This window comes from Ricinus communis, chromosome 9, assembly GCF_019578655.1.
Source record: "Ricinus communis isolate WT05 ecotype wild-type chromosome 9, ASM1957865v1, whole genome shotgun sequence".
Lineage (NCBI taxonomy): Eukaryota > Viridiplantae > Streptophyta > Magnoliopsida > Malpighiales > Euphorbiaceae > Ricinus > Ricinus communis.
In genome coordinates this window covers 23118030-23131026 of record NC_063264.1, presented here as the reverse complement: position 1 = coordinate 23131026, position 12997 = coordinate 23118030, and the positions used below count along the sequence as shown (strand labels likewise).

The window sequence follows — 12997 nt, the reverse complement described above, 5'->3', positions numbered from 1 at the left end:
AAAGTGGCACATGAGTTTATTTTAAAAGATAGAAACCCCATCTGGCCCCAACTGTGAATCAGTGTGGAACAGGACTGGCTGTCAACCAGACTAAGACCAGAACTCGAATGCTGATTTTCTTTCTATCAGGTTCCAACCATTATATTCCATTCTCCCTTTGAAGAACCAGAACCGAACCCACAAAGGGCTGCCTGGCAGCATGAAGTTGTTCAAGTAGATTTTTCTTTAAGAAAAAAAATCTGGTTCGGAGCGGAATGTGAGATCCTTGAACTAGAACAGAACTCCTATACAAGGTCCGGTTCCTGAACCGGGATCGGGGCTAGCCCTGGTGATGCTACAAAGAATACCCGCATCCATGAACCCCTATCAACCTTCAAATTGCAATAAACCATCTGTGGATTGATGCAGCTTCAAGTAATGCAACTATTTGCAAATCCAATTCAAATAAGAGTGAAAATTCAAAGAGGAGACCACCCTTTTAAAAGGTGAAAAGAAAAAGAATAACCAATGAGGAAAAAATTGATATAAATTTGGCACTGTAAAGAGATAAATTTTATCCGTTCAGAAGCTCTTCAAAACAAGAAGTCATTGCCAGTTGGAACTAGAGACAGCATATAGCCAATTGGAGTGCACCATGATGCCGATGAAATTGGTCCGCCCGCAAAATATGCTTATTGGATCAGCATCCATACCTGCAGGCTGCAGATAGCATCCTCAGCTTAATATCGCATAATAACTCAGATATTGCCACTCAAATAGCAAGACCGGTCGAACCATCGACATTATCATCATACTCTCACAGAGAAAGTTGCACTTGAGGTTCTTTAGACTTTGGAGATCGGCAACTATCATCTCATCTTGTGTGGGTAATGGCAAAAATCAGAAACTGTACAAGTACCACTACCGCACACAACTGGCCTCACCAAAGAAATCAGCCTCAAAACCATTAACACCATGGGAATTGCTATGACGTCTAGAACGCCAGAACAACTTAAACAGTCTCTGGCTGGCATGCATCATTTTCCTCCTGCAAGGGCTAAAACTAGTTAAAAACTATAAAAAAACTGGTACTAAGTAAAACAGGACGATTAATGGTAAACTTTTTTCTTTTTCCTTTTTCCTTTTATTTTCCGATTGGACAACTGTTATAAACAGTTTAAGTAAGAAAGTTTGCGATGACTGCCAACAATTCAATACACTAATTACTCTAATATTTACTCACTAATTCAGCAATTAAGGTTTCATAAATGTCCTACAACATAACAAAATCAACATGGTTTTCCCAAGCAGACAACCACTTGAATATAGCTTTAAACATGACGAAGCCATGCAGCTCATAATAACAAGAAACCCATTCTTGATCCTTTTGCAAAAGCAGCAGCAAACCATTTGAGTTTCAAATTAAAATGCAGTAAACAAATATGCCCACAGTCACTATTCTGGAACATATATAGCTGTAAATATTAGCATGTAACCACCGGTAAAACTGACAGCATTGTAAGTCATCTACCCACATATATCAACATGCAATCATTGGAATAATTCATAGCTAATGTTATATATTATATAATATCATTGATTTCTAGGGTATGACTTACCAAAGCCATATTATTGATACAAACAAGGGGCATCTACAGCACTTTAAAGCAAAAACATGCTGCAGAATGATGGAATCAAACATATATCATAATATTTTGAAAAAGAAACCTCCATATATCTACTCCTCCTATCTCAGTTCCCCCGCCCTGAAAAACTCCAAATAGACATTGACACAAAGTTGAGAAAATTGTCTACATGAATTCAAGATTATCAGAGTGGGGCCATTGCTGATGCCCCTTGCATAAAAGGGGAATTTGAAAACCCAAAATAAACTAAGAATGTGAAAGCAAGAAATTCTGTGGTGAGATGGTGAGAGCATGGAAGAAGTTTTCCAATTGATTTTATCTCAATCAAATTTCCAGACAATATTCTCATTTCTGGAACAAGGCACATTGTCCACACTCTCCAATGTTCTCATTTCACAAGCAACAAAAATAACAACAATAATAATAACAGTAGCAGTTTGGTATCTTTTTTTTTTTTTCTGTTTCCAATTTTACATGAGAAGGATTTGAGATAGAGCATGAAGAGAGTGAAGACAAAAAAAAATTAAAAAGAGGAAAAGAAAAAGAGGAGAAGAAAGACTATGGGAGGAAAATGGAAGAGAAAACGTCATTTAATGATTTCTCAAAAAAGTGAGTTTTATTAACTAAAAAGTGTGTAAAACATGTTAAGAGGAAAAAAAAAAAAAAAAGAGATTCCTTTAGGCAAGTTTTGATTTTTCATTTGAAATGCAAATGAAAAAACCAGAGCGCATTGTGAAGGGAAGGTCCTAGAAGAAGGGTCAAGTCATACTAGTGAAGGGAAGATCAGAAGAACAAAAACAGAGAAAAAAAAGATGCACTTACAGGTAACAGACAAACAGAAGATAAAGTGCGTTCACAGTTACATACATCTATAACCTGAAAAGATCTGCTTATGGACAACTTCAACTGAGAAGCTTCAACACTAGAAGTAGAACCATTGTCAAGAATACTGGAATTTTGATCCTGCAAACAAATAACAAAATAATACAAAACCAAATAAGATTGCTGATACCATCAATTACACACAAAAAAGAAAAGAAGAAAAAAGCAAGATGAGTTTCAAAAATCAAGATTTCTCTTTGAAAGAGTATAGGGTGCAATACCGGACGTAAGTTTCTATTGTTGCGACCATCGTCAAAGAGCGATGAGAAATAAGCAGGATCATAAATGGATCCGCCTAAAACAACATCAGAATCAGAGCACTCTCGAGGTACAGCAGCAGGAGTAACAGGACTGAGAAAACTATTTCTTAAATCATAATCAGCCTCTCGGGTACCACTACTTTCGGCGTAAGAAACCCCTAATCTATAAATCTGAATCCACAACAAAGAGGAGGACAAGCGCACAGAAAAACCAACAATTTGCATAGATAGAGTGAGTTTGACAGAAAAAACAAAGAATATTCCATATGTCTCTGAAGAAATGTTCCTGCATATAAAATGCTTCTTAATTAATATATAGAACTACCCAAACATAGATGAGAAATGAAATGAGTAAATAGAATAGAATTGAATTAAATTTAAAACAAATATATAAAAGAGGGAAGAGGGGTACGAACCAAATATCATGAGTGAAAAGAATGAACCAAGAAATATCAAGGAAAAGGGAACAGAAGAGAAGAACAGCGTAAGTACGACCCAAACTCTGACTGCTACTTTCGATGGCAACAAGTGCGAACAATGCAATTCCCAGATTAATTAGCAAAACTCCATTGTACAATGCTCCCAGCGATCCAATCAGAGCGCACCCAATCTTTGTTATGATTATATTTAATTGAGAGAATCAATTACTGAGAAAATTACATAAGAAAAAAGAAGAATAAAGGAATGAAATCAAAACAGCGAAGTACCTGAATATAAATAAGGATGACAGCCAGATATTGAAGACTATCATAATCCCTAATCCAATTCTGCAATCGATCTTTGACCACTCCACAAAACATCATCCGCTCTTTTCACTTTCTTTGATTCCAAACAAAATTGAAACAATAAAAAGAAAATGAAACAGATCCAAAACGGCGGGACTACATTTCAGTTTCACACCCCTATTTAATTTTTCATTTATTATTATTATTATTAGTTTCACTCAATTCATCCTCTGTTTTCTTTCTTTCTTTCTTTCTTTCTTTTTCACTTTAAATTCGGAGGTTTCTTGTTTGTGTACGGACCTCTTCCTCACGCTCTCCTCACGTGCATTCTTTTTTAGCCACCAATACTAATAATGATATTACTTTCACCATTTTGACGATTAAGCTAAATATGTGATGTGATTGGCAAAAGGGCATTATATATACAACATTGTTTAAAGAAATAACTAGACATTACTCCACATGTGGGATTAATAAAATAATTTTAATTTAATATTAAAATTTTATTAATTAAATTTTATATAATTTTAATTATTATGAAATTACGGTAATTTTAAAATATTTATTCTATATAATAATACTACTTCAAAATATTTTACAATAAAGTTACCTTTTAAATGAATTATTCTAAAATACAATATAATACTATTTTTCAAATAAATTTAGTTGCTTTTTTATTTTATATTATTATTTAAGAATTTTGAAAAGATTTATAGTAAAATTTAAAAGATTATCCTATAATTTAATGCTTTTATAGTTAAAAAATGGTGATATATTTTGTATTACAGGAATATTGCGTTTCTATTTTCTTAGTAGTTTTTTAATCTATATTCATGTTTTTACTATTTTCTTATATGATTTTATTAACTTCAATCATCACTAATTGATAATTTTATAAGTATATATCTTTTAATAATATATCATAGAATTTGCATATATATTTTTAAATTTCTTCTAATAATTTTTCATGATCATAAAATATCTAGTCGAATGCTAAATTACTTAAAAATACTTATTTTATAAAAAATTATATTTTTATTAATTTTTACAATTTAAAAAATGAAAAAAAATAATATATATCCAAAAATAATAATAAAATTATATTACTCATTTGATATAAAAACTACCATTGTCCTTAAAGTATATAAACGCTCAATCATAGGATATTTTTTAAAATTTATCTAAATTTATAACTGACACACATATGATTATTTTTTTAAGTTATTTTATAAGAGTAGAATTAGTTTTTTAACCATATTACCTTGAAAAAAAATATATTGACAATCATCTTATATAAAAGTGTTAGCATCTGTTTTTCGGATTTAGATATCGAGGAAATTATCGATAATAAAAGTTACTGCTTTTCCTGAGTCTCGAGGAATTAAGGATATTCAAATCACAGCTAGAATTATAAATAATTAAACCAAAAATCAATTTTCAAAATCAATTTGGACTAAATTGATATAAAAATTAAATTTACAGTGTGAAATTTAAAATTTTAAAAGTTCAAAAGTCAAATTATAAAACCTTTTTTAAATTGTTAATCTAGAACCAATCGGCTGTATATAGAGCCGATTGGCTCTAAACAGTCTTGATTGGCTCCAATTTTGGATTTAAACATTGGTTTGGGTGTATATTTCACTTAAAACAATAAAAAAATATGTCTTCTAAGAGGTTTTATTAATAATTATTCAAATTTTTTATATTTTGCATTCAACACTTTTGATAAGTCCAAAAAATATTTTTTTTAATTATGATAATTATCAAACAACTAAAAAAACGTATATTCAAGCTTATAGAGTATCCTCCATCCTTTTCTCTAAATAGAAAACGAAATCCTAACCATGAGGGTTGGCAATTATTAGCAAAGAATCGTAGTAATTTTTTTAAACAATACACACAAACTCCCAAAAATCAAACTCGTAATCAAAACACTCTCAATTCCTACCTAATCTTTGATTAAATCTCCTCCTCTACTCTTGAGACTTGAGGATCTGCATATGACGGTGACAATCTAAGAATTTCAAAATAGTCGTATCATCATCTTCCTCTTTCTTTTTGATTTCTTTATTAGAAACAGATTTAAGATTAATTCTAAAGTATGTTGATGGGTGAATTATAGAGTTGTGCGTTCGAATAGCTGTCCAGAGGGAATTAACTGAAAATTAAGTAAAGGTATAGTCGGTTGAGTACTACATATTAGGTGAGTGAATAAACCTATAACATCGTAATATATTATTTATATTGATCTTCTTATAAACTGTTAAAACGTTTCTACTGAAACTTAGTAATTTTACATGCATTTTACAACTCTATTATTTTCTATCAAAATTGAAAATAAATAATGATATTTTTTATTTTATTTTACGTTATATGTAATTATCATTTTACATAGCCGGATAAAATGAGTATACACTCATTTTATGTGACCTATGAAATCATACCTTAGATATTGGGTGTAAATTGAATATACTATCTTTGGTACCACTTAGTACACAGATTGCCTTTTGAGCGTATGCTAAGTGGTGTCTTTTGAGGGCTTATTGTCTACGTGCGTATGACTAGTTATTTACACTTTAGGGTCTGCATAGGTGAGACGTCTGAGCGCCCAAAGTTGCTAAGGGTCAATTGGATACATCTATAAGTGTATATTAGTTTCCACTGAATTATTTAACTTAATTATTTGTGTTTACCCTTGGTAATGATAATAGAATTTAAATTAGTATTGATATTTTCTGATTGGATAGAGTTTATGCAGTTAGTAGAATTCAAATTAGTAAGAGAAATTGCATATTCATATACATATTAAACTAATACTTATTTAAATAGTTTTATAAAGTTTCATTTGTCCAACTAGAATGTTTTTTATCAAATATTTATATTTGAAATGATAGTAGTATTTTTTTCAATAGAAAAGTATTCAAGAATACTATAGTAATATACGTGTTTATTTTAATCCTTACATGTTTCCCTTTGTTATTTATTTATCCTCTTATTGAATTTTGTTCACCGCCCTTATTTTTCTCCAACAGTGTTATGTAGGATGTAAAGAGTCATCAAATTACTGTTACGTAGCAGTTAGTATACACATTGCTTTTGCGCGTATGCTAAGTGGTGTCTTTTGGGGGGCTTATTGTCCACGTGCTTATGACTAGTTATTTGCACTTTAGAGTCTGCATAAATGAGATGTCTGAGTAGCCAAAGTTGCTAAGGATGAGTAGGATACATCTATAGGTGTATATTAGTTTCCACTGAATTATTTAATTTAATTATTTTTATTTACCCTTAGTATGATATCAGAATTTAAATTAGTATCGATACTTTCGGATTGGATCGAGTTTAAATAGTTAGTAGAATTCGAATTAGTAAGAGAAATTGCAGATTCATATATATATTGAATAGATTCTTTGTTTAAATAGCTTTATAAAATCTCATTTGTCCAACTAGAATATTTTTTTATCAAATATTATGTTGAAAATGATAGCAACATTTTTTTCAGTAGAAAAGTATTCAAGAATGGTATAGTAATATACGTTTTTATTTTAATCATTGTTTGTTTCCTTTTGTTATTTGTTTATCCTCTCACTAAGTTTTGCTCACCCTCTTATTTTTCTCCACCAGTGTTATGCAGGATGTTAAGAGTCATCATATTAGAAGCCGTAGTAGTTAGAGCTTTGAGTTTCTAGACTCCACGGTCCGAGAAAGTGAAGATAGAAGATTAGATAGTTAGGCCCAGTTTAGGCATGACCATTATATTAGTAGCACTTCAGAATGTTGAGATGTGCCTTCAGGTACCATGTTCTTCTCTAACTGCTCCACCATTTGAGAAACAGAAACTTCAGCGTCATGTTCTGCTTCATCAGCAGCAATCTAACATCTTGAGACTCCATTGGTTCTTTTTCAAATTTACCTCTTGTTCTTGGGGTCATTACAGAACAATGTCCCACCAAGCATACCTATCAATTTGGATTTGCGGACGTGCCAGGTGTGTGTGATACACGAACCGTGTCATATTACGCTTCTGACTTCTTTTCAAGAACGATTTGTGGATCTCAGACTCCTTCCGGCCACAATTTATTTGAATGCTCTACAAAAATGGCTATAAAATTATCAGTAAATAGTAAATTATAAATTGTAAATATAAACTACTAGAATAATATTACTTGAGAGTTTCAAAGTACAAAAGAAGTTTGATTGACTAATACAGAAAAAATTATTTGTTTGAATTTATCTGTGTTGTGTTGGATCCTTATCATCGTCTCTTTCTTCTTTTTATTTCTTGTATTTTCTTAACTCCCATTAAGAGCAAAACTGTAGCTTAAAATAAAAACTGTCCATACAATACGTACATACTATTAGACTAAATTTCATAACTGTTATAAAGGGAGTTTTAAACAACTTTCCATTTGAATCTCTTTTTCCACGTGTAAAAAATAAGTTGCTACCTGCACTAAAAATTATGATGTAAACAAATATAAATGATATTTTTTAAAACCTATGGTATATAGTGTAATTTTTCCTTATAAATTCATGATCCTCTCTACTTCTAGCGAATACGAGACTTTGTTTGCAAATCCAACAAATTTAAAAACTATAATTTTGTTAAATTTTATGAAAGAACTCATAAAGGATATTTACTAAAAACAGGAAAATTAAATGATAAAAAAGTATGAGTTTAAGGGGTTATTATAAACTCCATAATACTCAGCTTGACCCTTTTAATCGAGTTAAGCTATTATTCAATAAGTAATTATTAAATTTCCGACTTTATTAAAATGCAAATATAAGCTTTAGCTACTAAACTAAGTATAAAATGTATATATAAGCTTTAGCTACCGAGCTTTAGTTTATGATAAAATTTTCTAATTTTAATATAAATTCATAAATCTAATTAATAAATATTTATATTTATATTTCATAAATTAATTATTTTATTGTTATAAATATAACAGATATTTAAAAATGATTGTATATGAATATTAAAATTTATATATACATCGATAATTATAAAATTATTTAATTAATTTAAATTTAATAATTAAATAGTAAAATGGCTAACTAATTAAAAAATTAAATTTATTATTATTTGATTAAGCTCAAATTCAACTCAAATAAATTCAAGTTTAAATTCAACCTTTTAAAATTTAGCTAGAGCTCGAGCCGGTGTATTTAGAATCAAACTCACGTTTGAAGTATAATTTGACTCATTTGTATCATATTATACTCTATATTTCAAGGAATGAAGTAAATTTAGTTATTATTATTTATTTAATTAATTATAATAAATTTCTTTAAATTGTGTATTTAGTATAAAATGTTTAAAAAAGCTTTTTTTTTTTTTGAGGAAGTTAAAAAGAATATTCAAAATTATTATCTTGTGTTAGTAATTTAAAAAATAAAATTTATAATTTAGGAAAATAAAAATAAGAAAAAGAATTATATTAATAATAATGATAGAGAAGGTAGAGTGTGGAGGCGCAAACAAAGAAGAAGAGAAAGAAAGAACCGATCGATCGAGCAATCAATTCAATCAAATATCAATGGCGTCAAAAGTAGAAGAGAGCAATGGAGGAGAAGGTAAAGGAAGTGAAAATTGGGTAGAGGATTTGCAGCGTACGGTCATTGAATCAAAGGACTCGGCCATTCGCTCTGCTCGTTCCCTCCATCAAAATTCATCTTCCCGTCTTCGCTCCTTACAGGTACCTACCTACCCTTATGAAGATTCAGTTTCGGTTCAGTTGGGTACAAGATTTTCTTCAATTTTAGCTTCTGGGTATTACCTCCTCTCTCATGTATCACCGCATTTCTGTCACAGGATCATGTCCCTCAAGCTCTTTCCCTCTTCAGAACTTATGAAGATTCCTTTTTTAATAAAATTAAAGGTAACCTTTTCATTACAACCAATTTGTATTTCTTTCTCATTTCAATTTGCTTTTCTTGGCTACTTAATTGATACTCTTGTGGAGGTTCGATGGTGAGTCTGGACTCTTGGGCTAATATTAATACTTCAGGAACATTAGTGGACAAAGTTTTACAACTACAATAATACCCAAATATGGAATGCCTATACCCATATTTAATTTGTTTTGATTGAAACTTTGATTGCTAACTTGCTTGTTTAGAGGAGTTGATGATTGCGAGGGAGCATCCTGTTGAGGTTGTTGGTGTTGCTGTTACAGCCGGTTTCCTTCTTATGCGAGGTATGAAGATTCTCATTTATGTCAGGATCAAATATGATTTCTTTGGAGATATTCTAGAGATAGACATTTGACCTCTGGCCATGCTTTTAATAACTCTTTTCTTCATTGTATATAAGAAAGTTCAAAACAAGTTTTTACCCTCGAGTGGTTCTGTTAGTGTCACAAGAATAATAACCACGAGCTCTTCTTTCACTTTTAAGTTGGAAAATTTAGGTCAAAAGTTCTGTGTCTTTCATAATTTTGGTTAGATAATTTAGGAAACTGTAACATGAGTCCTATTGGCACAATAAAAGTTCTTATAATATTGGGTTTTATGCATTAATCACTGGGACTTGATAATTTACCTGTGACACATTGATGTTCTGTGAAATATTCGGTTCAGATCCTTATTCTTTGTTCTTTGTATTTATCACAAGCAAAACGAAATTACAGTTACCTAATTACATAAAAAAGGAAATCATTGTATCTTTTGTATTTCCCACTTCATCATATATGAACTGATACTAAGGATCTATTTACAGGTCCAAGAAGGTTTTTGTTTCGTCATACATTTGGTCGATTTCAAAGTGAGGAGGTATGAAGGTTTATTTTATCTTATGCATTATGAGCGGATGTTTGTTTGGACATATTTCTTCACATGAATTGCTGGTTCAACGTGTTTGCCACAGAAAATTCAAACCCTCTACTGTGGGTTTTATTTTTAACATTCACTGTAAAGGTTTATTTTTATACATCTGATATGTTATCTGTTTATTCATGTGCAGGCCAAATTTCTTAAAACTGAAAAGAATGTGAAAGAGTTGAATCTCTCTGTAGATTTAATGAAGAACGAGAGCAGAAAATTACTTGAAAGAGCATCTCTTGCCGAAAAAGATATGAAACATGGCCATACTGAGCTGATGTAAAGTGATCTTGAGTGCTGTTGCATTCTGCTGTGCTTTATTGACTCTCTCTCAGTTTGTTTATTTAAAGTTATATCTGTAGGGATGCTGGGAGTCAAATTCAACGTCTAGCTAAGTCAATTTACAAAGTTGAAACCCAAGTTGCAGGTATATTTTTGGAGTTTCTCCAGTTTCATTTCTTATGGATAATGGAGTAATAGGACTCATTACACTTTAAGTTGTGAATCTTTTCCACTTCAGCTTGCTTTTGGATCTGGAATTTGAAAACCGAGAATTTTAATTTTACTTCTTCGTTCTAGTAAAATAGGCAAAGATTTCCAACTGAAAAAAAAAGGGAAAAAGAATGTTTCAACTGGATAATAAAGTTTATCTTAAATCAAAAGCATTTAGTGGGGAAATGGGAATTTCAAATTCTTTTGCAAATATTATCTGCATTTATGTACATAGTTCTCCTTCATGAGTCAACCCAACCAAAGAACTCTGATTTCACAATCACAAGTAATATAAAGATGTCAAATTCAAATCACCCTCTTAGCTATAAAAGACAGATTTGTTTATGGTCACTGATGGAAAGTTTGCAGAGGTGTTTCCCACTGAAAGTGTTATAATAGAAGATAGGAAAGGGCTAAGTTTCCTTCCATGATTTGTTAGCTGTTAGCTATCAGCTTTTAATAAGGGCTTCAAAGAATACCCTTGATTTCGTTTGCAGTATGTTGCACTTGTGAACTTTATGAATTTTTCAACCTAGCAGCAACACATGTTGAACAAATTTCTGCATTTATTTTGATAAATACGCTCTGAGCTTGGCTGATCCTATTTTGTTTTACTTGTGTTAGGTTTAATGGATGGGCTACGAGAAATCCCAGGAAGAGATGCGTTAAAACTTCGAGCAGAAGTAAGTCATAACATATACTGTCTTATTTTGACTAGTTAATGTCCCTGCAATGGATAAGCTTTACTGAAGGTGCTATTCTGTCTCTCTCTGTTGGATTGACTAGGTTGCTACTATGGCATCAGCTTTGAAGAAGCATAAGAGCGTGCTTGACAAACGTATTATGAAGATTTCAGAACTTGGAATTCCTGTTTGATAGCATACAATGACTGTGAGGCCACCACATGGTGTATTTGTAAATTTTTGCTCAAGTCCATTTCCTGGTATGAGGCACCAAAGCATGTTCAGGACGAGAGAACATGGGATATTTTTTTATCTAAAGTTACAATGGCACTAGAATTACTGGTGCTAGTTTCAAATGGTTCATTTGTGGAATTCCTTAGTTAAACTAATGCTTTAACTAATTTTATGTCAAGCATTATCAGAAGAAATGCTATAAGAACGAGAAAGGATATAAACAGTACTGAAATGAGCATTTTCTTTTTAGAAACAATGTAACTACCTTAAGCCACTCACTGGGTATGAATCTCGAGTATCTGAAATTTTAATTTCCAAGTGCAACAATGAACAATTACAGAACCAGAACCCAAACCCAATCCACCCTGATTAATGTTGTATCTGACCACTCTGATGCCAACTATAGAAGACGCCATCCATAAATTAAAAACTAACAAGATGAACATCAAGAAGATGGTAGCTGATCTAAGATGCATAAAAGGAATGCTTATTGCTTCTATTTTAGCATCTTTAAGATGTGAGCTTGAACTGGCGGTCATTTTAAATTGAGCTTGTGTAGTTGGTTTTATAGTCTCCATATATATATATATATATATATTATATATATATATATGTTTTCTTAACTCAAGGTGCAGAGAAATATATTAATCAAGTTGTACATAATTAGCTAAGAATGTATTATATTATATTATATGATATGATATGGAAGTGAATGAACTATTGGGGCAACGAATTGATCCCATGGATTTGGCTTATTAAAGTGGTGGTGGCACAAGCAGTGGTTGTTTCCTGCATTGAAAAGTTTCTTCTTATGGTCGATGAATTTAGTTGAATGGAGGACACCAGAGGTAGGTGATGGAGCTGTTGCATTTCCTTGCCTTGAAGAATTGAGCATTATTGGTTGTAGGGATTTGACAAAAGTTCCAATTAGACATCTTTCTTCACTGGTGAAATTGAGAATCTATGAATGTTATAAGTTGGATTATATATTTGATGAACTCCAGTCCTTTCCTTGTCTGAAAAGCTCGAGTATAACTGAAAGTGGATTAACTTGTATTCCAACTGCACTCCCTTATTCTGGAGGAATTGAGTATAAGTTGGTGTAACAGCCTGACATCGATCACCAAATATTTACGGAAATTGACTCGCCCTTATTTCTTTGGAGATATCAGATTTTCCAAAGGAAATATTAAGGAGCCTCACCCGATTGAAGAGATGAAAGATTGGTGGTGTTTATAAAAGTTGGATGATTTTGTCTTTTCTGAATTCAATCC

General features: G+C 31.4%; 2 protein-coding genes across 2 annotated transcripts; one reads left to right on the top strand and one right to left on the bottom strand.

Moving 5' to 3' along the window:
• Positions 1-409: 409 nt before the first annotated feature.
• LOC8282151 lies at positions 410-3806 on the bottom strand. The gene is made up of 5 exons (XM_015721902.3): positions 3475-3806; positions 3184-3377; positions 2729-3053; positions 2493-2588; positions 410-1027 (listed from the first exon to the last, which is right to left on the bottom strand). The coding sequence occupies exons 1-5, from the start codon at positions 3568-3570 to the stop codon at positions 992-994; spliced, it is 747 nt and encodes a 248-aa protein (XP_015577388.2). The 5' UTR covers positions 3571-3806; the 3' UTR covers positions 410-991.
• A 5118-nt stretch (positions 3807-8924) lies between these two features.
• LOC8282150 (RGS1-HXK1-interacting protein 1) lies at positions 8925-11852 on the top strand. The gene is made up of 8 exons (XM_002523346.4): positions 8925-9191; positions 9308-9374; positions 9615-9692; positions 10214-10266; positions 10457-10593; positions 10677-10741; positions 11431-11489; positions 11593-11852. The coding sequence occupies exons 1-8, from the start codon at positions 8943-8945 to the stop codon at positions 11680-11682; spliced, it is 798 nt and encodes a 265-aa protein (XP_002523392.2). The 5' UTR covers positions 8925-8942; the 3' UTR covers positions 11683-11852.
• The last annotated feature ends 1145 nt before the right edge of the window (positions 11853-12997 follow it).